At 41.0% G+C, this 24,957-nt stretch overlaps 1 protein-coding gene across 5 annotated transcripts in view; it reads left to right on the top strand.

Annotated features, from left to right (window-relative positions):
- GRIK4 (glutamate ionotropic receptor kainate type subunit 4) overlaps positions 1–24,296 on the top strand; it is a 714,483-nt gene extending 690,187 nt beyond the window's left edge. For all 5 annotated transcript variants that reach the window (XM_043998089.1, XM_043998087.1, XM_043998088.1 and 2 more), the window contains 3 exons: positions 1,334–1,462; positions 18,790–18,908; positions 21,246–24,296. In XM_043998089.1, the coding sequence (XP_043854024.1) occupies positions 1,334–1,462; positions 18,790–18,908; positions 21,246–21,602 (605 nt within the window). In that variant the 3' untranslated portion in view covers positions 21,603–24,296. The remainder of the gene's footprint in view (positions 1–1,333; positions 1,463–18,789; positions 18,909–21,245) is intronic.
- The last annotated feature ends 661 nt before the right edge of the window (positions 24,297–24,957 follow it).

The raw sequence follows: 24,957 nt of genomic DNA, 5'->3' as shown, positions 1-24,957 counted from the left end.
TGACATAGTTCAGAAAAATCATCTGGAAAGCTAGCTGCAGAATGGATTGGAGTGGGATGAGACTTGAGACAAGACCAATTAAAAGGCCATTCCAGTGGTCCAGGGGAGAAGTGATGAGGGTCTGTACTAAGTTAGTGGCATGGGGAGAAAGAAGGGGACAAATGTTAGAGATGCAGAGGTAGAAATAAGATTTTTAGAAAGGAAAGAGAGAAGTCAAAAATGACCCCAAAGTTGGAAACCTGAGTAACTGAAAGGATAGTAATACCTTCCCCAGTAAGAGGGTAGTTTGAAAGAGGGGTGAGTTTGAAGGGAAAGATGATGCAGTGAGGGGCCATGATGGAAAAGTTTTGGTAGGTGGCATGTGTTGGAGATGAATCTCTTAATTAGCTATTGTGAGGACACTAGGATGTAATCTATCTTCCCACTCTCTGATTGGTAAGACACACATCTACCCTCAAGGGACTAAATCCCACTTTGGAACATAAGAAATAATCTGATCTACAATCTAAGGAATAATAAACAAATGAGATGAGTAAAATGAATCACTCTAGTTTTACAATAGAACTATAAAATACAAAGTGTTCCATGGATGCACAGTAAGATGAAGACTTTTTGTTGTTTGCCCATTCTCGAAGAGGACCATGACATCAGGAGATGATGTCATGACTTGCAGTGAATTGGATTTAAGTAATCAAGGTTTGTGCCAAGTCATCAGCCATCTGGATACAGTGACAAGATATATATCAGGACAACTAGAGATAACCCCAAATGTTTCAGGAAATCTGAGTTGTGACTTGCCGAGGATCACACAGCTAATAAATGTCAAGCGACTGAGGCTGGATTTGGACTCACATCCTCCTGACTCTAAGGCCAGTGCTCTATCCATTGTACCATCCAGCTATCCTGATGAAGGCTAACTGAGCTATGAGAGCAGAATTTCTATCATTCCAAGGAGGTTGGCAGATTTCTTAGATAATAGGATTATAGATTTAGAGGTGGAAGTTATCTAGAGGCTATCAAATACAACCCATTTATAGATTATAGATTAGAAAATTGAGGCTGAAAAAAGTTTAAGCAACTTGCCCAGGGTCACAGAGTTATTGGGCGTCTGAGTCAGGATGCTTACTGTCTCTATGGACTGTGCCACTGAGCTGCCTGTTGGATAAAGGGAGGAAGCATAGATGTTGAGATGCTGCTATTTCTGATATCTTTTCTCATCTTCCACCCAAAATCTCAAAGAGGAGTGAGAAGTTAAGGGTTTCTAAAGGGACAGAGAAAGGAGCTAAATAATAATGGATGCTTATGGTTTGTTTCCTCTTCCTATGTTTTGTAGGCTCTGTGTTCCGTGATGAGTTTGATCTGGCCATTCTCCAACTACAAGAGAACAACCGCCTGGAAATTTTGAAGAGAAAATGGTGGGAAGGGGGCAAGTGTCCCAAAGAGGAAGATCACAGAGCCAAAGGTAAGGATGTCCAGGACTTCTCCAAAGGGACTGTTTGATTTTTGTCTTTATATCCTCAGCATGGTGACTGGTATGTAGGAGGTATCTAATGCCTGATTGGTTGATTAGCTGATTTCTTTCTGTTTAGTTGTAGTCCAAATGAGATGAGGTGTCCAGAGAGGACTAGCACCTCAGGGCTACTCATGTACTTTGGGTGTCTGAGGCTGAATTTGAACTCAGATCTTCCTGACTCCAGGACCAGAGTTCTATCCACTGATCCACCAGCTGCCTCCCACAAGTATTCTTACCCCCATCTTATAGATGAGAAAGCCTAGGCTCAAAGACTTGTGGTCACAGAGGTTAGGGAGTGTTGGAGGTGGGGCCCAAACCCAACTCTTCTGACTGATTCCATGGATAGCACTCTGTCCCAATACCCCAGTGCTCCTCAAGAAGATAAAAGGCCAACAAAAAATGGCAGATATCAGAGTGAATTCTGACTGACTCCCTGCAGTAGCCCTGGTGAACAGTACAAAAATGGGCAAGCCTGTAACCAACCTTTGTTAAACCATGACATTCTCTCCCCCTAAGAGTATACATTAGTAGTAACATAAATGCTATCGCTGGTCTTTGAGCCACAGTCAACACTATCCACAAAGTCACACCAAGAAAAAGGAGCAAGTGGAGGTGTGTACTGCAGCCATTATGAGAGATGATTGTTAAATTTTACCTCTGAGCATTTATACCTCAGAAATAAGCAAATACTGCTAATCAGGGTATGATTTATTGTTTTGTTGATTGTCTAGACAAGAAAGTGATAGAGAAAATGTTCATCCAAATTAAACTTAAAAGTTTGTCATGCATTTTCAGAGGGCCAGTTGTTAATCACTTACCAGCACATCCTGGAAAGTAATCACATATTTCTAAGTTATTGAGCATAATTCACCAACTTAATTCAATTGGAACACAGTCCCTGTTAAAGAGCTTATGGTGTACTTGGGGAGGAAGACATGTACAGTACAAACTAGATTTTAATAAGTATGAAGGGGAAATCTAAACTGGTAGAAGAAATTGGGGGAGGTCAGCCAGGCAATATCCCAGTAGGGGTGATCAGAGAAGGCTTCATAGAGATGGTAGGATATGAGTTCATCCCTGATGGAAGGAGAAGAACTTTGAGAGGTGGAAAAAAGGAGAGAATCTCTTCTGCTTATGCCAGATAGTAGGAGTAATGAAACAGAATCAGCACAGGGCAAAATGACATCAAAGGTATGATGAGTGGCCCACCTTGATTCAAAGGAGAATATTATTGCTTAAGAAAATTATTGCTTAGAGAGGTAGGTAGTTGTTCACCTATAGATTAGAGATTGTGGGTAGGAAGGGACAGAAAGAGCAACTCCTCTCTTTTGTACACGATTGCTAGGAGCAATCTAGGGGTGCACACAGCCCACTGGCTGCCCCACTAAGCAGAAGACAATATGTACCACCCATGGTCCTGGGAGAATACAAGAGTCTTCAGTAGCATCCTTCATATTGCCACTGCAACACTTTGGGGAGCCAATCTCAGAGGTGGGCCAGAAATCTTAGAGCCAGTGGTGATTTTGTCAGCTTTCTCTGGGGGAATTATCCTGTACTATTTATTCTGCCTCTGCAAACAGAGGGTAAAGTAACACAAACTCCAACCCTGCTGTAGGTTGCTGGTATGTGCACATCATAAATTTTAGGCCTTTAACAGTCTTTCACTAGTCAGTATAATATGGCATTTTCTTGTGTTTTCCCCATATTTTATGGACTTTCTCACTGTTTGTTTAGGACATTCCCCTCATCTGGGAATAAATACCAAGATGTTAAAATTTTTTCTGGGGGACCATTAATTCCCAAAGGATATTCATACCCAAAGTTAAGGATTTTTTTTTTCATTGCTACTCTTTCATGTAATATTTTTTAGTTTGGGGTTGAAAGAGTTTTGTCATTGGTGTCATATCCTGAAATGGAATAAAAGAATTTTACTGCTTTCCACCATGCCCCAGAGTGCTGTATTGATAATGAGACAAATAAACAAGAAACCATAATATTTTATAACAAAATGAGAGGCAGCCAACACACATTTGGCCAACTATATCATCTTTACTTATACTCAGCCTGGGGAACTCCAAGACCCAAATCCTCTCTCTATAACTTAATAGAGAATTCTTATAGAGCTTCCTGAAGTACTGACAGTTTATGGGATTTTTCTCAGGTTTACTCAGTGAATACAAGTTACAGGCATAACTTGAACCCCATATATTTCTTACTCCAGACCCAAAAAACTCTCTACATAACTGTACTGCCTCTCCCATTATCTTGCTAACTCACATTAATTCAACACCAAAAACTCCAAAATTCGTTTAGTGGAATGTTGGATCTATGTGGCGTGATGCATGGCTCCTTTTGAAAAAATGCAAATCCTACCTAGAAACCTCACTCCCCTCACCTCCAAATGACAGAAAAGGTTTTCTGAAAGAACTTTGAAAAGATCTTTTAAAACCTTTGCTCAAGGGCTCCTAGAGAATTCCAGCCTGGCCATTTAATTCAACAAGCATTTATTAAATGTATATTATGTGCCAGGTTCTGTGCTAGATATTGGACAGGACTTCCTAAAAGATGATGTAGTACAGTAGAAAGAGCTCTGAGCTAGGAGCCAAGAGCCAGGAAATTGGTTTCTAGCCTGATTCGGCCACTAACTGGCCTTGTGATACTGTCAAAGGTCAAAAACCTTTCTGGGCCTTAGCTTCTTCATCTATAAAATAAGGGATTGGTCTAGGTGACCTTTAATGGATCTTCTAGCTCCAAGATTCTAATCCTATGGGCTAACCAAAAGAGGTGACTTCTTTTGTTGATGATTTTTCTTTTGAAAAGAATTTCATTCACAGCACTCTTAATTAAAAGTAAATGAATGGAGGGGCAGCTAGGTGGCACAGTGGATAAAGCACTGGCCTTGGATTCAGGAGGACCTAAGTTCAAATCCAGCCTCAGACACTTTACTGTGTGACCCTGGGCAAGTCACTTAACCCTCATTACCCCACAAAACAAAACAAAAAAAGTAAATTAATGGGGGCAGTGCACCTAGGTGGTGCAGTAGATAGAGCACCTGCCCTGGATTCAGGAGGACCCGAGTTCAATTCCGGCCTCAGACATTTAACATTTACCAGCTGTGTGACCCTGAGCAAGTCACTTAACCCCAATTGCCTCACAAAAAAAAAGAAAGTAAGTAAATGAATGGAATTATATTTGATCATATGATGAAGTTGGTATTTTCACTATTCATTTCTAAAAAGTAACATGGAGCTTGTCAGACCCTAGGATTTGGAAGATTAAACATGGTTAACCTTCTTGGTGCAGAGCCATAAGTATTTACTGAGCAGCTGCTCTGTGCCCATTCTAGTGGTAGGTACTGCAGGGGAGAAAAGAGGAGCACAAGAAGTTTGCCATCTGTTTTTATGGACAAGGCCAACATTTGTGAAGAGATTAGCAAATAATTCAAAACAACATGCAATTAAATGCTAGATGGTAAAGAATCTGCTGGAAGTGCTCTGAAAATTCAGAAAATGCACAGATCAGTGAGTATCTGCAGAGATAAAATTTTGTCCTAGAGCAACAGAATTTATAAGGTGTCAAGAGCATAGTCCTGGGGCATACTTGCTCAGCCTGGAAGCTGCATTCCAAATATACTGCTCCACCCCACTATCCTTTCATCAGTTCTCAAAATCCTTAGCTATGGCTCTGGGTGACACAACACTGGAATGCAGCTGTTGTTGTGGTTGTGGTTGCTAGGGTCATCTTTGTTCTTGTGGTTCTTGCTTTTGTTGTTGTGGTTGTTCTTGTTGGGCAAAGCTTTGTGGAGGAGGGAATCTTGAGTAGGAATAATAATAGGTGAGCTTTGGATAAATGGAGAAGATGTAAGGTATTCCAAACTAAGAGAGCAGCTTAAGGAAAGGGACCAAGAGTAATTAATATGAGAGAGGAAGAAGGGACACATGAAAAGACTGGACCAAATGGTACAAAAGGTTTGTGTTTTGTGAGCTCATCCCACCAAAACTTAACATTAGAAAACATGGATTGAAAGAAGCCCTGGTTTGACTGAGTCTAGAGTAACAAAAAAACAAACAAAAGAAACCAAATCCAAAACCCTGAATTTTTGGTCTTTGGATTTTAGACCTACTGATATTTATGCTAATTCTATTCTGAGATAACAATGAGATTTAGGAATGGGGAGAAAAGGAAGGCAATTAGCATTTAGATAGCACCTACCTCATTCTAGCCCTATCTACAAATATTATCTTCTCTGATCCTTACAACAACCCTATGATATAGGTGCTATTATTAACCCTATTTTACAGTTCAGAGAAACTGAGGTAGGCAGCAGTTAAGTGACTTGCCTAGTTAGGGTCACACAGCTAGTAAGTGACTGAGGCCTTTTTGAACTAGGGTCTTTCTTTCTCTAGGCCCAGAGCTTCATCCACTCTGCTACCAGTTGCCTCTGGATAATCATTATCTGCCACTGGGCCATATAGATGGTGGACTGGTCATGGGAGAAGAGGAGGAGAGGAGGGGAGGAGGGGAAGAGAAGGGGTAGAAGGAGAAGGGTATTTTGACCTTGCAAGGTCTCAATCTAGAAGACCTGAGGTGTAGACAGAAATTATCTTGTTTCTAGAGTACTATGAAGATCTCTGGAGTTACTAGGGATAGAATTAAAAGGAGTGAAGGAGCAAGCAAGTGAGACTGAATAAAAGTCAACAGTTGAAAAAATACTCATTAAGGGCACATGTAAAGATCTGTTACTTACTGAGGAATATACACATATAAAAAGCAGAGTTAAGGAGCTTATAAGCTCACGGAGAAGATGACATTTATCCAAATAATTATAATATAAATAAAATATGACACACAAGAGAGGTTTTTTAAAGTACTATGAGAAATAAAAAAAGAAGTGAAATTTGAGCTGTATTGGTAAGGTTTTAAAAGGTAAATATGTGGAGAATGGCCCTTCAGCCTTAGAGAATGGGGTGAGTAATGACTTGGAGATGGGACAGCTTGGGACAGCTGTTCATGGAACAGCAAGAAGTCCAATTTGACCACAGCATGCAGGAGAGAAATATGAAATGAGGCTAAAAGTTACACTGGTGTCAGATTGTGGAGGACTTTCAGCTTTCTGGCTTCCCCAGCTTCCTTCATATCCCATTTAATGCCCCACCTTTTGCAGGAAACCTCCTTAATTCTAGTGTCTTCTCTCCGTTGATTATTTTCAGTTTATCTTATATATAGCTTGTTTGTACATAGTTGTTTGCATATTGTCACCACCATTAGACTGTGAGCTCCTTGAGGGCAGGAACTGTCCTTTGCCTTTTTTTTTTTTTATCCTCAGTGCTTAGCACAGTATCCAGCAGGCAATTAACAAATATTTATTGACTAAGGACAGGTAAAGGATAATAAGATAACAAAATTTAGGGCTGGGATTTCTCCCCTAGATCCCCCAGTGACCCAAATTCAGTGGATTTGATCATCATGCAAATAGGAAGGTTGGGTCAGGTAGACAAGAGGTGGCATATTTGGAATCAACATGACTTGGCAATGGATCGGATACAGGGGAGGAGTTTTGAGCCACAGTCATTGGGAGAATGGAGGGAGAAATGGCAAATTCAGGAGGAAGGTAGTCTTTGGAGGAAAGATAATGAGTTGTTTTAAGCGTATTGACTTTGAGACTGTAGCTACACTTCCAAGTGGACATATCCAATAGGTAACTTGGGTCTGGTATGAATCTAAATAATAATAATCTAAATAAATAATAAGTCAGCATTGGAGAATGTAAAGTTCTGTAAGTCATCAAACACCAGTGAGTAGCACTCAAGGTAATAAGCTGCCTTTGCTCATAATCACCTTAGCCTGCACCTAGAAATCTTCACACATTGTAGTAATGTGGTTTTGCACTCTAAAAAGGTTGTTGCAATATTGCAGAGAGTGATAGAAGGGCAAGGAAACTGTGGAAAAGGAGGAAGAGGAAAAGTGATGATAATACTAGGGACATAATTTTTGGAGTAGATATTGTGGTATCCTGGCAGCAACCTATTCTCAAAGCAGCAGAAACAGCTGGGGAACCTTTTGTTCAGAGGCTGTATTTTGTTACAACAGGAAAGGGACTGGATTGTTAGTGAGGGACCTGAAATTCAGACACAGGCACTTAGTAGCAGGAATTAGGGAGTCAATGAAAGTTTTTGAACAAGGAAAAGACATTCTAAAAAGCCATTTTTTAGGGAAATTAGTCTGGCATGAGTATGTAGGACATATTAGAGGATGAAATGTTAGAAGCAGAGAAATCAGCATATAAAGTCTCTGGGTGACAATAATGAGAGAGAAAAGAAAAAGCTTCCTTTTACTTTGTGTTTTTGGAACTCATATTCACTGGCATGTAGGAGGGGACTAGGCAGGTTATAAGGGAGAGTAAATAGTAGATGTTATCCTGTCTGCATCCCAAACATTTCAAGAGACATTGGGATTTTACCAACTAGCCATTATTAACTTGTTTCTATCAAGCCATCCTTTGGAACAAGAGAGCTGTATTAATAAGCCATAAAGCCTGAGAAGCGAGTGCAAAGCTGTCTGGGCAATGCTATGTAAAACATCATAAAAGCCAGGGCATTAGGCTGCCATCCCACAGCCTGAGAAGCAAATGCCAGTTTTCAAGCAATGATTCCATCTTTACAATGGCTCAAGCCCAAGCAAACATTACTCAGAGAGGTTAAAAGGCTCCTTGGCTGGGCAAACTCCACGTGACCTCTCCAAACCAAGAGAAGGTAGCCAGACTGGAACTACTGCCATCTTCATCGCTTGGTTTCTCTCTGGCAAATTAGCTGTCCAGACTTAACTCAGTCATTCATTCCCCACATCTTTTCCCTTTCCCAGCCTGCCCATTGCAGCAGAGTAGCCAGGCAAGCCCAACCCTGGAAAGCCTCTGCCTGGAAAGGAAGGGGAGGGCTAGCTTTTGGGGGGATGGGGGGTTGTTTTGAGGGTTTTTAAATTTTTATCTTTTAATGTCTCCGAATTAACTCATTAACTCTCACAGCAGTTGTCTCAGTTTGGCTTCCAGAACTATCTTTTGGTTGATCTTTATTTTTACGACTTGAATCTGTTGACTTTCACATTTCCTGATGCCGTGAGAGGAAGCTGGAATAGGAGGGAAGTGATGGAAGGAGACCTCCTTCCTGCCGTCTCGGAAACCCACAGCCAGCAGGAGCACATTAGCATCAACCAGGATGTACCAGTCAATACATAATCCCTAATACTATCTTTCTTCTTAGTTCTTATCCAATTAGAAGTGTTAGGAAATGTGAAGAAGATGATATGGTCCCGTTTTTAAAATCTAATCCAATTTCACAGTCTCAACTCTTTACAGCTTAATCTAAGTTAAACTGGGGTGGGGTGTAAGGGGGATACATAAATACCCTGGGGGAGGGGGGAGGGAGCAGTGGTCCACTTGAAGATGCTCAGGCTCCAGACAGAAATGCTTCCCTCCCTGTCTGCCCCCTGCCCCATCCCAAATTATGTAGGAAGTGGCGAGGAACTCACTAAGCAGCATTCTGGGGTTCCAAGGTGTTTGTTATTGCTCTGACATTTTCAAAGAAGCAAAGAACACTTTGCTACTTCAGACTGCTGCCTGGCACCTTCTTTCTGTGTTGTCTGTCATTGGAGAGGAAAGAGAGAGAAGGCTTTATCCGGCATTCTCTAACACCCCAGTGTCCTGTGTCACTGGTTGGCTGAGCTGTCAGTCAGCTTCGGACCAGTTAGGCCAGCTTGACAACCAATTACAATTGTTACTAACTGACTAGGCTAATACTGATTGACAGGTCGGCCATTGTATTCTCCTCCTCCTCCAATAATTATTTCTGGGGCTGCACTGGTTTGAAATTCTTGAATATAATCCTGAGATGGACATTCCAGCTTGGTGGGAAGGGGGGAAGAGTGGGGTGAGACTTAAAAACCTTTTGACCAAGCCTTGTTTGTGTAAAAAGTAATAAGTAGTCTTAATGCTTTTCTTTAGTTTCCCTCTTCTGGTAGCCCAGTGACCTTCTCTCTTCAAAAACAGCCAAGTAATGAAATGACAGATCTCATGGAAGACTAGGAGATTACAAAAGGGAACAGGCTTCAGTCCAAGCGATTGCTTTTTCCCCCCTTGCCTTTTCCTTTCAAAAACACTTATTTTTTTTCTCAATTCCTATAAAAAGAAATGTCACCAAGTCACTAAGTGGCAGATCCCAACATCCTCCTGATCCAAGAGGATTCCATTACAGAAGACTTTAGAGCAGGATTTCTAGACAAAAAGGTTGTTGGTGAATTCCAAGGGAATTTAATTCCTTTATCTTGATAAACACAAGCACGGGATCAAGCTTCAAAGGAGCATAAATATACTACCAAGCTGTTAAATGCAGTCTCTTTTCAAGGATAGGAAGGAGGTAGCACCTTTTCACTCACCCAAAATCCTTAGAAACCAAAAACGATGACTGTCTGGGGAAAGTTTGAATGAGACATCTGTGAAGGAGAGAGAGTGTGCTGTGTTTAAAAAAAGAAGAGAAATCCTAGAAATATCTCTCTCTCTCTCTCTCTCTCTCTCTCTCTCTCTCTCTCTCTCTCTCTCTCTCTCTCTCTCTCTCTCTCTCTCTTCCCCTTTCTCTCTCTCCATCCTCTTCCCTCTCCCCCCTTCTTTCCCCCCCTTCTTCCTTCCCCTGTCTCTCTCTCTCTGTGTCTTGTCTCTCTGTATGTCTGTGTATGTCTCTCTCTCCCTTCCCCCCACCTCTCTCTCCCTCCCTCCCTCCTTCTCTTTTCTTTTCTTTCCTCTACAAGTCTAGCCTAGCTTCCCTGGATCTGCCATTTTCCCATTCAGATACAAGCCTGGAAACATGAATAGGGAATTTAGATAGTACCTTGTAGACATGTTTGGAGAGGAAACTTGTCTCCTAATAACATCTGATTTACTGCTGAGTGACAAAGAAACTGCAGAGGCACTGCCAAGAACAAGATAGAGAACAGAAGAGAGTAGTAGCCCAATAACTTTAAAACAAAAGAGGTCAGCAATTTATAAAGACTGTGGCACAACTTTGAATCTAGAAGTTGGCTAAGATTAAGTCAATAAATCATTGATTCAAACATTTTGATGGAATGTTCCGAAGGAGAGAGAAAAGATTTTATAGGTGTCTAGGCTGACTAATAGCTATAAATAGGCACCTCATCCATAATTGGCCTGGGTGGTGGTGTTACTTCCAATCAATTCAATCAACAGGGAACCCATATGAGTCAACGGGCAGTGAAAGTAAATGTCATTTCTCAGGGAGTAGGCAACACCTCATGTTCCTGGCCTTGAATTTCATCACAACCACCTCTCTCTGTTCTTCCATCTGAAATCAGTATCAGAATCACAGAAATATAAGGCTGGATTGGCCCCTCATTGAAACTAGTTTTTTTCTCACTTGAGACAGGAATATGAAGGTGCAGTGACCCCTAGGGGGCATTCAAAGTAAAAATTATCCTCAGGGCCCAAGGGAAGGTGGGCTGCCTGAAGAGGCAGGACTGAACCCCGAAGGTAAACTAAGCTGTATTCTTAGAGCTCCTGGTGACTAGGTGGTGAGGCAACAAATCAGAAAGTCGGTCACTCAGTCCCACAGAGGGGAGAAAACCCTTTGCAAACCAATGGTGGGCTCAAATTACCTCTTGGAGTTTTCAACAACCTAACTTTAAATGAGTCTGAAAAAAAATGGGCTGGTTATTCTGCAAGCCTTGGCAAAGATTAATGGTTCTCTCTCTCTCTCTCTCTCTCTCTTTCTCTCTCTCTCTCTCTCTCTCTCTCTCTCTCTCTCTCTCTCTGTTTTTTTTGTCTCTGCCTCAATGCCTTTTTCTGTCTCTCAGTCTTACTCTCTGTTCATCTATCTTTGTCTTCCTCTCTTTCTGTCTCTGTCTCTCTTCCTCTGTCTCTCCTCTCCCCTTCTCTCCCCTTTCTTTTTGTCTCTGACTCTTTCTCTTTCTCAAGCTTTTTCTATCTCTGCCTCTTTCTCTCTGTCTTTGTCTCTATCTCTATATCCCTCACTCTCCTTGTCTTTCTGTCTGTCTCTCTGTCTTTGTCTCTGTCTCTTTCTCTTCGGTTTCACTGTCTCCATTTTTCTCTCTGTCTCTGTTTCTACTTGTCTCCTCTCTCTCTGTCTTTCTGTCTTTGCCTCTCTCTTTCTGCCACTCTCTCGCTCTCTCTGTGTGTCTTTTTTATGTCTCTCTGTCTCTGTCTCTTTCTCTGTCATTGTCTCTTCTGTCTCACTTCTTGTCTCTCTCTGTCTCTCTTTCTCCCTCTCTCTCCTCATGGCTCAGCATTATTCCTTGCCATGATTGTAGCACATCCCAAGATGGGGTGAGTTTAGAGACTTGGGCACAGGCAAGCAATCCAACTGTAAGTTCAGTACAATATATGGTACATCTAGGGAAACTCTGGCAGCATTTTCTGAAACACACTCTTTGAGAAATACTGTCATATTTATATGCATTTTTATTGTATTCTGATATTTATAATATGGATTTATATTTATAGATTTATCAATCTATAAACAAGCAATTATTAAGGGCTTACCATATGCCAAGCATTGTGGCAGGAATTCTTCAATGGATGTGTGTGTGTGTGTGTGTGTGTGTGTGTGTGTGTGTGTGTGTTTTATGGATTCCTTTGGCAGTCTAATAAAACCTGGTGCAACTAGAGAGCGAAGTGTATAAAGTGCTAGGGCAAGTGTCAAGAAGTCCTGAGTTTAGGGGCAGCTAGGTGGTGCAGTGGATAAAGCACTGGCCTTGGATTCAGGAGGACCTGAGTTCAAATCTGGTCTCAGACACTTGACACTAGCTGTGTGACCCTGGGCAAGTCACTTAACCCTTATTGCCAGAAGAAGAAGAAGAAGAAGAAGAAGAAGAAGAAGAAGAAGAAGAAGAAGAAGAAGAAGAAGAAGTAGTCCTGAGTTTGAATCCAGCCTCAGACATTTCCTAGCTGTTGACCCTCAGCAAGTCACTTAACTTCTTAGTTTCCTCAACTGTAAAATGGGAGTAATAATGCACCTACCTTGAACAGTTGTTGTGAAGATCAAAGAAATGAAAACAGAATAAAAAAATAAACAAAAAAAACCACATTATCTCAAATAAATAAGAGAATATTTGTAAAGCACTTAGCACAGTGCCTGGCACATAACTGTTTGTTTCTTGTATTCTTCTCAGAATAAGGTTTTTAATTACCTAAAATAAAACACAGAAGATTGCAAATGAAACCAATTATGGTGAAATGCAGTTACATTTTATATATGCTATATTTGCCATATTTCACCATAACTGGTTTCCATTTTAATCTTCTGTACTGTATTTTATGCAAATCAAAAATTTTCTTTTCTTTTTTTTTTTTTTTTAGTGAGGCAGTTGGGGTTAAGTGACTTGCCCAGGGTCACACAGCTAGTAAGTGTTAAGTGTCTGAAGTCGGATTTGAACTCAGGTACTCCTGAATCCAGGGCCGGTGCTCTATCCACCGCATCACCTAGCTGCCCCAAAATTTTATTTTCTAATATATAAATACAGATATGCAGTCAGTCCTCAACTTTTGCAGGAGTGGCATTCCTAGAAAACTGCAAAAGTGAAAAACATGAATGTTGATACATTGAACCAAGAGGAATAGGGGCTTAGGATCCTACTACCACTAAAAATGGTCATCTTTTGCTAGAGATTGCTGAAAATAGACTCTTCTGCCTACAAACCAAGTTTGGAGACCCCCCCAGTTAAGAACCTATATACTATAAGGATCAAGTACCTAATATGTGCCAGGTGCTATGCTAGGTACTAGAGAAACAAGTATTTTATTAAATAAAAAGAAGAAAACAATGTACGCTCAAAAGGAGCTTTGATTCTCATGGGAGAGGCAATAGAACTTAAAGCAGTATAAACATAAAGTGAATAAATACAAATATAAAGCAAATATGAAAATGCAAGGGAATTTATTAGGGAGGGCACCAGCGGTTGGAGTATTGGGCAAGATTTCATTTAAAAATTTTTTTTAACATTCTAATAAAAGAGAGAGCATGGACATCCTCCAAAGCAAATAAATAGTGAATGGATGTAAAGTAACCTTAGTGGGGAAGGCTTTAGGATCTGGGGGCTTGGGGGGTGGAGAGCACGGGGGGGGGGGGGGGGGGCGGATCTAGGAATGATCTAAGGTAGAAGGCAGCATTTGAGCCATTGGAAGGAACTAGAGAGTTTTTTTTTTCCTAAAGAATACTGACATTACTTTTCACATATGCTAGTGAGCTTGAAAAGACTGATGCATTATCAAAAAAGTTTTTTCCCCTAACCTTTTATGTGAATATGAATACCGTCCTTGATTCCATAGCCGCTGCTTACAAAGCAGCCTGTTGACTTCATCCCCGCTGGCCTCTTTGCCTCCCAAGGTGTATTTCACTTTTGCTCAGAACAGAGCTCACCTTTCTGACTCTAGTCCTGTTGTGCTACTGGAATTGAGGGAGTGCCTTAAAATACTATGAAGTGAGTGCAGTATGAATGCAAAGAAATAATTATTAGAAAGTCAGAAATGAAGGAAGAAAAGAACAGAGCCCAGACAAGAGAAAAGTGTTTCCAAGGGGCCTACGGGTCAGTTGATAGGTGGAGATTCAAATGTAATCAAAGGCAAATCTGTTTTAGAACTTACATCTACCTCTTGGCCTCTGCTCACAGGAACAGAGAATATCATTCATCATCATGTGTGAGCTATTAATTTGTACTTGTGAACAATGGGTGTTTCCCAATCAGGAGAGGGAGGATTTCATTCTAATTGAGTTAATGCCAACATCATCGCTGGGGTTCAAAGGATCAGAAACACTGGTCGACTTCCAATTTAAAAGCCATCTTCCCTGGGGTGGCTCCTCTGGTTGGGAGCACAGGGATTAACCCCCCCCCCTCAGTACCCTTCTAGAGTTAGGCTTCTTGATACAGTGAGTGTCATCAGGGCCTCACCCATCTGGGTTGGGAGGGTCCCTCAACAGCTCTGTGCTATGGAAGGCATTTGATTCATCAGAACATGACAACAGCTCACAGTGTTAAATGGAAGTGCTCCACTCTTCTAGAACTCACTTCCCACGCCCCACACCATCTGTTTTAGAGTTTTTGCCCTGCCAGAAATCTATTTTTGTTTCCGTTTTCCGCTGAATCCCCATAGAGAGGAATTGTAGACCAGCCGAGGGATTCGAAGATAGCATTGCTACTAAACCAACACCTATGATTAACAGGACATCTCTCAGATGTGTGAAGCTGAGAAAGTCTTGGGGCTGACTTGAGTGACTAGTTCCTTTCTATCTAAAACATCAGCTCCTCCAGGAAGCTTTCCTAGATTTAATTAACTAATTTTAACTTATTAAAATAAGCCACTATTGTTGCACACTCAATACCATCCTCCCTGCCAATGTGACTTTGTAAAGTTAATCCATCTCGCATCCCACGCTGGCCTGTCAGGATAATTCTGCACCATCTTCTGCTACTAATTTGTCACATGACTTCTTTTTCATTGTTCAGTCATTTCAGACTTGTTTGACTCTTTGTAACCCCATTTGGGGTTTTCTTGGCAAAGATACTAGAGTGGTTTGCCATTTTTTCTTCCGTTCATTTTACAGATGGGGAAACTGAGGCAAATAAAGTTAAATGACTTGTCCGGGGTCACACAGCTAAGAAATGTCTGAGTTTAAACTCATGAAGATGAGTCTTCCTGACTCCAAGCCCAGCATTCTATCTCCTGTGCCACCTAGCTGCCCTGGAAAGCTGTGATTTCTCCAGGCTTTAATTTCTTCATCTGCTAAAGAGACATAATAATATTTGTATGACCTGTCATAGAGGGTTTACGAGTTCATAGATCTCAGATTGGAAGAAACCACCGAGGCCATCTTGCCCAACCCCATCATTTAAAGATATTGAGGCCCGAGTTGTTATGTGACTTGCCCAAGGTCATTTAAGTAGCTTGTATCTAAAGGAGGATTTGATCCCAGGTCTCCCAATTACTGAACCAGTGGTTTTTTGTTGTTCTATGTTATAAAGTCAAACAAGATACTCATATATATATGTATGTGTGTGTGTGTGTGTGTGTATACATGTATATGTGTATATGTATATATATACTATGTTGTGAAGATCAAACAAGATATATGCATTCATACATATATACTTCACATGCATACATACATATATATCTTGTTTGATCTTCACAACATAGAATATGTATATACACACATATAATACACATTCATATACACATACTTATATTGTGTATGTACATAATGTCATAACCATAATGTGCTATTACCATTGTCTGTTTGTGGTTTTTGTTTTCAGTGAGAACAATCTCATTTAATATTAAAGCAAAACTTAACTGGGAAGGCAAATAGAGCAAAATAAAAATTATATTACATTTCCCAAAGGTTTCAAAAACACTTTTAATTGACATATTTTGTTTTGGTACAACAGACCCTCACAGCAAATAAACCATACCTCAAAGCACATAGCCCCCAAAACAGTGCAACAAAGCTTTTTTCTCAAGCTGTGTTCCCTGTCTCAAATATCACTGCCTCACCTCTGTCTCTCCAGGTTCTCTTGTGAACCAAACCTTAGCCATCTTTCAAGACTCAACTCAAATCCTACCTTCTCCACTTATATTTCCCAACTAGTCCAGTTCACAGTGATATGGGAGGCACAGCAGATTAATCACTGAACTTGGTGTATAGAAGACCTGAGTTCAAATCCTGCCTCAGACACTTACTATGTGTCTGTGTGACCCTGAACAAAAGCAGTGAGGTAGCACAGTGGATAAAACACAGGGCCTGGAGTAAGGAAGACCTGAGTCAAATATGACCCCAGACACTTACTAGCTGTGTGACCCTGGGCAAGTCACATAACCCTGTTTTTACCTCACTTTCTTCTTCTGTGAAATGAGCCAGAGAAGGAAATGGCAAACCACTCCAGTATCTTTGCCAAGAAAACTCCCAAATGTGATCATGAAGAGTCAGACACAACTGAAATGAACATACAACCACTGACCCTAGGCAAGTCATTTCTACTCTGTTTGCCTCAGTTTCTCAAGTATAAAATTGAGATAATAATAATAACAAAGACTGCCCAAAGCTGTCATAAGGATCAAATATGTTAACCTTAAAGTGCTACATAAATGTTGGTTGTTATTATTATCCCTATAATTTTATAACACTGATTTTCTGCATTATTCATTTGACATCTTTCACCTACTGACTCATTATTCATTCACCTTCGTGGCTGGATGATCTCTAAGGCTCTTTCCATTCAAATATCATTTGGTTCTATGATGCTATTTTTTCTATCCTGGGTCATCAGCTTGACTATAAACTGCTTGAGGGCAGGGACTTGGCGTTAGCACATTGTTTGTAAAGGTAGGAATATTGGAGTTGGAATGAGAAGACCTGCGTTTAATTCTTGGATCTAGTATCACTAGATTTGAGACTCTAGACAAACTACTTAACCATTCTTGAGTTTCACTTGAGTTAAATGGAGATATTAATACTTGAGATACCTACCTCATAGGGTCTTTAGAAAGAAAGTGCTTTGTAAACTTTAAAACCCTACAGAAATCTGAATCACAGTTGTTCTTTGTCTTTCCCACAGGACGTGGTAGATCATAAGATCATAGGTTTAGAGGTGGAAGGTACCCAAGAGGCGCTCTTGTCCAATCTCCTTCTTTTACAGGTGAAGCCACTGAGGCCCAGAGAGGTGAAAATAACTCTCCCAAGTCATATGGAGAGTAAATACCAGATCTGGGATTTGAACAAAGTGCTCCTTCCCACTGCACTATGCTACCTGATTTTTAATTGATTTTTCAAAAAACTCTCCACTGGTTTGGAATATCTGAAACCAGAACTTTCAGCATGGAGAGCTGAAAATTGACTTTATCTGCCATAGCTCAGTACATAGTCCCAATTCATGCTTCCATGGTATATACAGATAAAATTCTCCCTACTGTGTATTATCCCTTCCCAAGCTCCAGAAAGTTTTTTTGTACCAGCCAGTCTTTGTTCCTCTCCATGGGAAGACACTTTCAAATGGGTTTTCTCCTCACTTTATCAGCCAAGTTTTGCTGAAGTCTGAAGCTAGATTTGCAGGGTTACTTTAGCAGTAGTTCTGTGCATGCTGAAAGAGAAAAAAGAAAAACAAGGATAGGGATTGCTGCCTATGTGGGTTTGTTTGTAATGATAGCCACAGGAGACATATCCAAGGTAAAAGGGTGAATAGCCCCAGCAAACTCGACTTTATGACTTTATGGCTCAGAGAGGTAGTCATCAAGCCTTTTCTTTGCACTTCCCCAACTCTCAGAACTATGGTTTGTCACAAAAACGTATATGGGCCTCATCTTCCAAGATTTCAACCTAGCATCGTTGTCAACACTGATTTGTCAAAGCATTACTCATTACAACCACTACCTGTGTGAGCACATATGTCTGAATTGACTATGCCCTTGGCCATGACCCTTTGTCTACTTCCATAATGATCACCATGTCCTTGGCCATGACACTTTGTACACAACCATGACCATAACCCTAATCATGATAATGGCCATGCTCCCAATCCTTTATTCACCACCATGATTGTCACCAGGACCCTTTGTAAACCACCTCATTGAAAGCTTGTGTTCTGATTTGTGGCAGTCATCATTACTTTTGAGGGACCTGTTGACCTTTATAACTGTTCCCAAGATTGGCCTCTATGCATGATGCCAAAACAGCCAAATGATTCATCACTCTAAAGTGGTCAAGCAAGTTGTCTGACCACACAAACAACTGACCAACTGAAGTTTTTTGGCTATGTCGGTTCTGTAAACATTAAAGTACTAACTTGAGAGTAAGATTATCATTGTTAATAGTGTATCTCTTCGGTGGCAGCTAGGTGGCGCAGTGGATAAAGCACTGGCCCTGGATTCAGGAGGACCTGAGTTCAAATCCAGCCTCAGACACTTGACACTTACTAGCTGTGTGACCCTGGGCAAGTCACTTAACCCTCATTGCCCTGCAAAAAAATAAAATAGTGTATCTCTTGGAGAAGGGATATATATATATATATATATATATATATATATATATATATATATATATATATATATATACATACACATACACACACACACATATATATATATGTCTAAACACATTTCTATAATTTAAGTTCAGAAGTGTAAATGGCAAGCAAGGAAGAGTTTTCAGTCTCTGTGATATCATGTCTTCTTGCCCTTATGACACTTTTCCCTCCTTCCCCTACAGGCCTGGGAATGGAGAATATTGGTGGAATCTTTGTGGTTCTTATCTGTGGCTTAATTGTGGCCATTTTTATGGCTATGTTGGAGTTTTTATGGACACTCCGACACTCAGAAGCAACTGAGGTAAGACTCCCTGGGAACTACCATATATGGTGTTTGCAGAAGGAATAGATTTCAGTTGTCCATGCATCATTTAAGAGGAAATATGGTATAGTGAAAAGTATGCTGGATTTAGAATTAAGAGAATCAGGTTCAAATCCCAGCCCTGACACTTTTGTGTAGTTTTGTGACCTTGGGCAAGCCACTTAATTTCTCCAGGCCTTGGTTTTCTCATCTGTAAAATAAGGGGAATAGAATAATTGGCTTAGCTCCAAATCAGTGATCAGGGGTCATCTTGTGGGGACTGACACAAGTTCCATCCTGTATATCAAAAAGTCCTAGATGTTCATGGTATGATCCAGAAAATAGATTAAAAACACCATTTGAAAGGAGGCAAACCTTTGAGTTTTATTTTGGTTCTTTGGGGTTTTGTGGGGCAATGAGGGTTAAGTGACTTGTCCAGGGCCACACAGCTAGTAAGTATCAAGTGTCTGAAACTGGATTTGAACTCAGGTCCTCCTGAATCCAGGGCCAATTCTTTATCCATTGCACCACATGGCTGCACCCCCCCCAAAAAAAAACCCCACAACCTTTGAGTTTTGTGTATATCTTTGCCTTACAATTGAAGAGATTTGGAGAGAGAGAGTTCCCAATTCATGTAGGAATAAGCAACAGAGGAAATTTGTTTGTGGGATTCCATATGTATAATGGGTATCATATTTCTGGCCTTCTCAATGGGTAGGGAAAGAGGGAGAGGGAGGGAGAGAATTTGGAACTAAAAATAAAATAAAATTTTAAAGGAATAAGTACTAGGCATGGCTTATCACCTGTAGTTTTGAATGAGCAAAATTAACCTGTGGATTACAAAATATTCTCGTGCAGAATCAGAGGAAGGCATGGGTGACATTATGACACAGTGGAGAGATTCTTGGATCTGAAGCCAGAAAACCTGGGTTCAAATCCTGGTTCTGCTACCGTGTGACTTGGGGTCATTTGGCCTCAGTTTTCTCCTCTGCAAAAGGAGTGTGCTGAAATTAGATTACCTCTGCAGTCCCCTTACTGCCAGCACATCACTACCCCACACCTGGAATTCTCTCACTCCTCCCCACTACTTCTCGAAACCCTTAGCTCCCTTAAAGACTTGACTTATTCAGGCACCCTTTTCTGATTTCCCTGGTTCTTAGTGGTTACCCAAAAGTCACTTTGTGATTATTTTATATACTGGGTGTCCCAAAAATTCTTAGTGCAGTCTTCAGCTATTGAAGCTGCTTAAACCTTCACTAGACTTAAAGCTTACAAACTTCATTAAGATTTTTGGGACACCCTATCTATCTTGTACTTACTTATTTAGGAATATATTCTATCCCCCTAATAGAATGGAAGTTCCCTAAGGGCAACAACTGTCTCACTTAGGCATTTTTATCCCAAGGACTTAATACTGTAGGTACTTAATCAATCAATAAACATTTATTAAGTACATACTCTGTGCCAAGCACTGTTACCAAGCTAGATGCTCATTGATTGATCAATTGATTAAATAAATCTCTTGGCTATCTATGGTGAATAAAAAAAGAGAAATCAATATTTTGCCTCTTTTTACCTCATGGAAAGTTTCTATTTTACCTTGAATTAATAATTATTAATGCCTTATATTGGTGTATTATATTTAGATTTTTAATATAGTCCCATATCTATCACCTGACTTGATTTTCACAACTCTAACTTAGTAAGGGATAAGGGCTAGATCTGTGATTTCATTGGCATAGGGAGCTCCCTGGGAGGAAATTCCCTCCACCTTCTCTGTAATTTATAGTCTTAAAGAGGTGGCTGGAGAACCAAGAAGTTAAGAGACTTGCCCAGGGTTACTCAGCCAGTTACTGAATCATAAGGAGGTTAAGCTGTTTATATACAGCTAATCAGTGCCAGAGCTTTAACCAGAATCCTGGTCTCTTGACTCAGACAGAGTTGAGGCCTATATCTACCAGGCTGCCATGTTTCTCTGTGGTTACTTGATTTGACAATCACAGCACAGAGAGGGAGTTGGCTTAGGATGTCCAGAATTCTTCCAGGAACTCAATGGGGATCTTGTCCTGCCCGATCTAATACTATGGTGCTATATTTTCAGAGCTGCCTGTTTGACTCTGGAATAGTAGTGAGACCTGAGCCCATGGTAGGCTCTTCAGACAATAAGAGGATCCACAAAAGCTACCCAGGGAAAGGACACCTCCCTCCCGAGGACAGAGTAGAGAGTTGGACGGGAGGTGTTCATGTCTAGTCAAGAACATCCAGCCTGAAACAGACAATCTAAACACTATGCCTTTTACTCTGAGAGACTGGACCTTTTCTCTTTGTGTCCTTTAGATGTCTGTCTGCCAGGAGATGGTGACAGAGTTGCGCAGCATCATCCTGTGTCAGGACAATTTCCACCCCCGTAGGCGGCGAGCTGGGGCGACCCGCCCTCGACCCCCCATCCCAGAGGAGCGTCGGCCCAGGGGCACTGCCACACTTAGCAATGGCAAGCTGTGTGGGGCTGGGGAGCCAGACCCCATTGCCCAGAGACTGGCCCAGGAAGCTGCCTTGGTGGCCCGTGGCTGTACACACATCCGGGTCTGTCCAGAATGCCGGAGGTTCCAGGGCCTAAGAGCTCGGCCATCCCCAGCCCGGAGTGAGGAGAGCTTGGAATGGGAGAAGACTACCAATAGCAGTGAGCCAGAGTAAAGCTGACGTCAGAGGACTCACCACCACTGGGATAGGAGGGTGGGCAGGGATCAGATCAGGTGCCGCTGAGCAGAGCTCAGACTTGTACAGTGTTGAATCTTCTCTCCATTAAAAAAGAAAAAAAAAACAATAATAACTTTTTGAAGAACAAAAAAGATCAAAGAACCTGATACCCCGGCCTGAGACTCCTCATAAGAGAACTGGGTCCTTCAAAAGACTTTGCAACTAACAAGCAAAGAGGATGCTCACCCTCCCAGATTCAAAAGGCCTATCTTTTTCTCCCAAGGGGCCTTTTTCCTTTAAGACAAAAAGACACTCTTAAGTCTGGGGCTAGAGAGGCCCATCCAGACTTGTCCAGCTTATAGGACAGAATTTTGGGGTGAATTGCCTGGCTTAGAAAAGGGCAATTGTACCCTGGGTCCAGTTCTCACAGAGAGAATTAAAACTCACCAGGGAAGTTTTTCTTTTCTGGAATTTGAATTATTTTGTTTGATTGACTCCTTCTTTTGAATTTTAGTTCTATTTGTTTTCTGTTTTTTGGTGGGAGAGGGTGGGGTTAGGGAAAGGAAGAATCAATAACCTTTTTTTTTTCTTGTACTTTAGGGCCTGGAGTCTCCCAATGAATCAGACTTCAGGTGCTGAACTCTCCTTCCTATGCAGTGATTGGGGGAATAGGAAATGGGTACAGGGAAAGAAACAGGTGGAGATTCTCAAATCAAAGCCCATTCAAGGAGTTGTGTTGTTTTTTTTAAAGAACACAAACAAAACGCAGATGCCAAAAACTAATCATCACATAAAGTCAACTCAGAGAGGCCTTGAAACGCCTGGAATTTCAGGGGTTATGTGTCTTTACTTTTTCTTTTTCCTTCTTAATTTCATTATTGTTTGGTTTGGTTTGGTCTGGTCATTTATGAGTGTAATGCTCTGAAGAGAAAGAAATGTACACTGAAGGGTATAATCCTTGGAAGTATCCATGGAATGCTCGCTTAGGAAATTGACCTTCTATGAACAGAGGAGAATGGGGTAGTACCTCCCCATCTCACACTATTCACTTAGAAAAATTGGTAAGAGATGTTCTCTGAGGAGCAAGGCTAGAAGTCATCTCAGTGAAATGGGATGCACTTTTTGACAATTTCATTATTCTAACAAACTTGGTAGATACCTGTGGAACCAAGTTCACAGGGCCATCTTGGTTTGGAAGATTTCTTGCTACTAGATATGAAGACCAGGGTGTGTGTGTGTGTGTGTGTGTGTGTGTGTGTGTGTGTGTGTGTGTGTGTGTGGTGTGTGTGTGTGTGTGTGTGTATGTGTGTGTGTGTGTGATGAGAAGACCAGAAGCAGTAAATAGGGGAGTTTTTTAGGCTCTAGAGAGAAGTGGAGTCTCATTCACAAAGATCTGGGAGCTAAGAATTCCAGATGCCTAATCTCAACTCTGACAGAAGGCCCTCTTGTTGTGGCTTTGGGAAAGGTATTTAACCTCTTTACCAGCCACAAAATGGGGTGTGTGTGTGTGGGAGCTATTGACTTCTTCCAGGGTGTCAAGTGGATTAACTAAATATTGCTGTATTTGAGAGGTACTAGAGTGCTAAGCTGATAGAAGGAAGTAAAACTTCCAATCAGCAGTTTGACCTTTGCTTGGCTTCTGTGACACTTTCATATAGAGAGTTTTCATTTTCTGATGGAAAACAAATTCTATGCAATTTATGATTGTAAACTTAGAAAATTCAGAGGGGGAAAGAAATAGATTACCACCACCACCACCAACCACCACCCTGAATCAAAGATATGTCTTGTCCTCAGATTGTTTCTGTCTTGAATGTTCTAAAATAAAGACATCCTTGGAAGAAGACAAGTTTATTTTCATGTTTTGGCTGTTTGGGAAGGTTGGCATCCTCTTTGTGCTAGGGGAATCCCAGGGGCCCATTGAGTCTCCTGTGCATTTCTATAAAGGATGCCCATTTTGTCCTCAGCCAACCTAGCCCCTCTCTTGGATCTAAAGCCGCCTTTTTATTTTCTTTCTTTTATTGTTCTTTTAACCATTGATACAACAAGCTGTTCAGGACACTTTATTATTTTTATTATTATTATTATTATTATTATTAATCTTGCCTCACATCTAGCAAAGAAAGTTTGGATTTTGAGGAAAGGGCAACTGGAGGCAGACAAACTGCAGACCCCCTTGGTGCCATGTTAACTTGTGACCTAGGGCTCTGTCTCTCACTTGTGACAATGTGGTCAGGACTGTAAGATCACATCTGGGGTGGGGAGGGTTGTTTTTAAAAACAAACAAACAAACTTGTTTTTATGAGCTGGAAATATTGATGAAAAGAAAAAATTTTTTAAAGAAAATAAATTAGCAAAATGGATGTTCCAGTGAAGCATCTACAGGATCCGTTTCTGCCCCGTGTGGAATAAAGATGAGACTGGTAATACAATGCAGTTCCCGATAGCTGCTGAGACCATCACAGTCCTTCACCCGGCTCATCAGTGAAATCGCAACCAGCTGTTTTCTCCCTTGGTTTGTCTTAGCTTTTTATCTGTTCGTTGTCAAGCTTCCTTTTCCATACTTGTATTTTCTATCTGATTCTGTATATTAAGGAGTTTTTCCTTGTCTGTTTCTTCCTTTGATTGGAATATTTACAATAAAACAGAAATAAACCCTGAAATGTTAGTGGATGGATAGATGAAAGCTGATGTGATTTGGAAAGTATGATGCGATGTGGCTAATCCAAGCCCCCTGGAAACAAATAAACACATAAATAAGTCGTGTCTCCCCCTGGGACCAGCCCTGCCACCCTTTTCTTTCTCAGTCTTTCTACCGCTTTCCAGCCCTTTGTTCAAATCCCAGAAATGTCTGGGTGGCTCCTTTCATTTGGTAGCCTTGGGAGTCTGAGCCAATCCCCCCAAATGGATACACATGTTAATGAAGTGCAGGATTCCGAGGGTTTTGTCTTCCTAAAGGCACTTTTCACAGAATAGTCATCTATTGATTCTCAGGGAAACTCTAGTCAGATATCACCCCAGATTCCACTGGGAGCTTGAAGATTACATCAATTAAAATATAATACTTTGCTTTATTTCTTTTAATTGCTTTGCAGGGCCCCGCCAGTCACAAGATCTCTGCTTCAGAACCCAGGTGGGGTGTAAGTTGAGCGCATAGATTGCTGGAAATCTTTTGGCTTCCTCTAATCCAATGCTCATAAGAGAATATTCATACTGGGAACTTGCCAACCAGTCTTCTTATTGGTTAGGTGAGACTGAAATATCATGATAACTAAGCCACCTGGGGCTACTCTGTGAAAGTTTATTAGTTTTGGGTTCCAAGGAGTTTAATTTTCATTTGGAATCCAAGGGG

Source organism: Dromiciops gliroides, chromosome 3 (genome assembly GCF_019393635.1).
Source record: "Dromiciops gliroides isolate mDroGli1 chromosome 3, mDroGli1.pri, whole genome shotgun sequence".
In the NCBI taxonomy this organism is placed as follows: domain Eukaryota; kingdom Metazoa; phylum Chordata; class Mammalia; order Microbiotheria; family Microbiotheriidae; genus Dromiciops; species Dromiciops gliroides.
The sequence above is the reverse complement of the archived record's forward strand: the minus strand, read 5'-3'. Positions and strand labels throughout refer to the sequence as shown.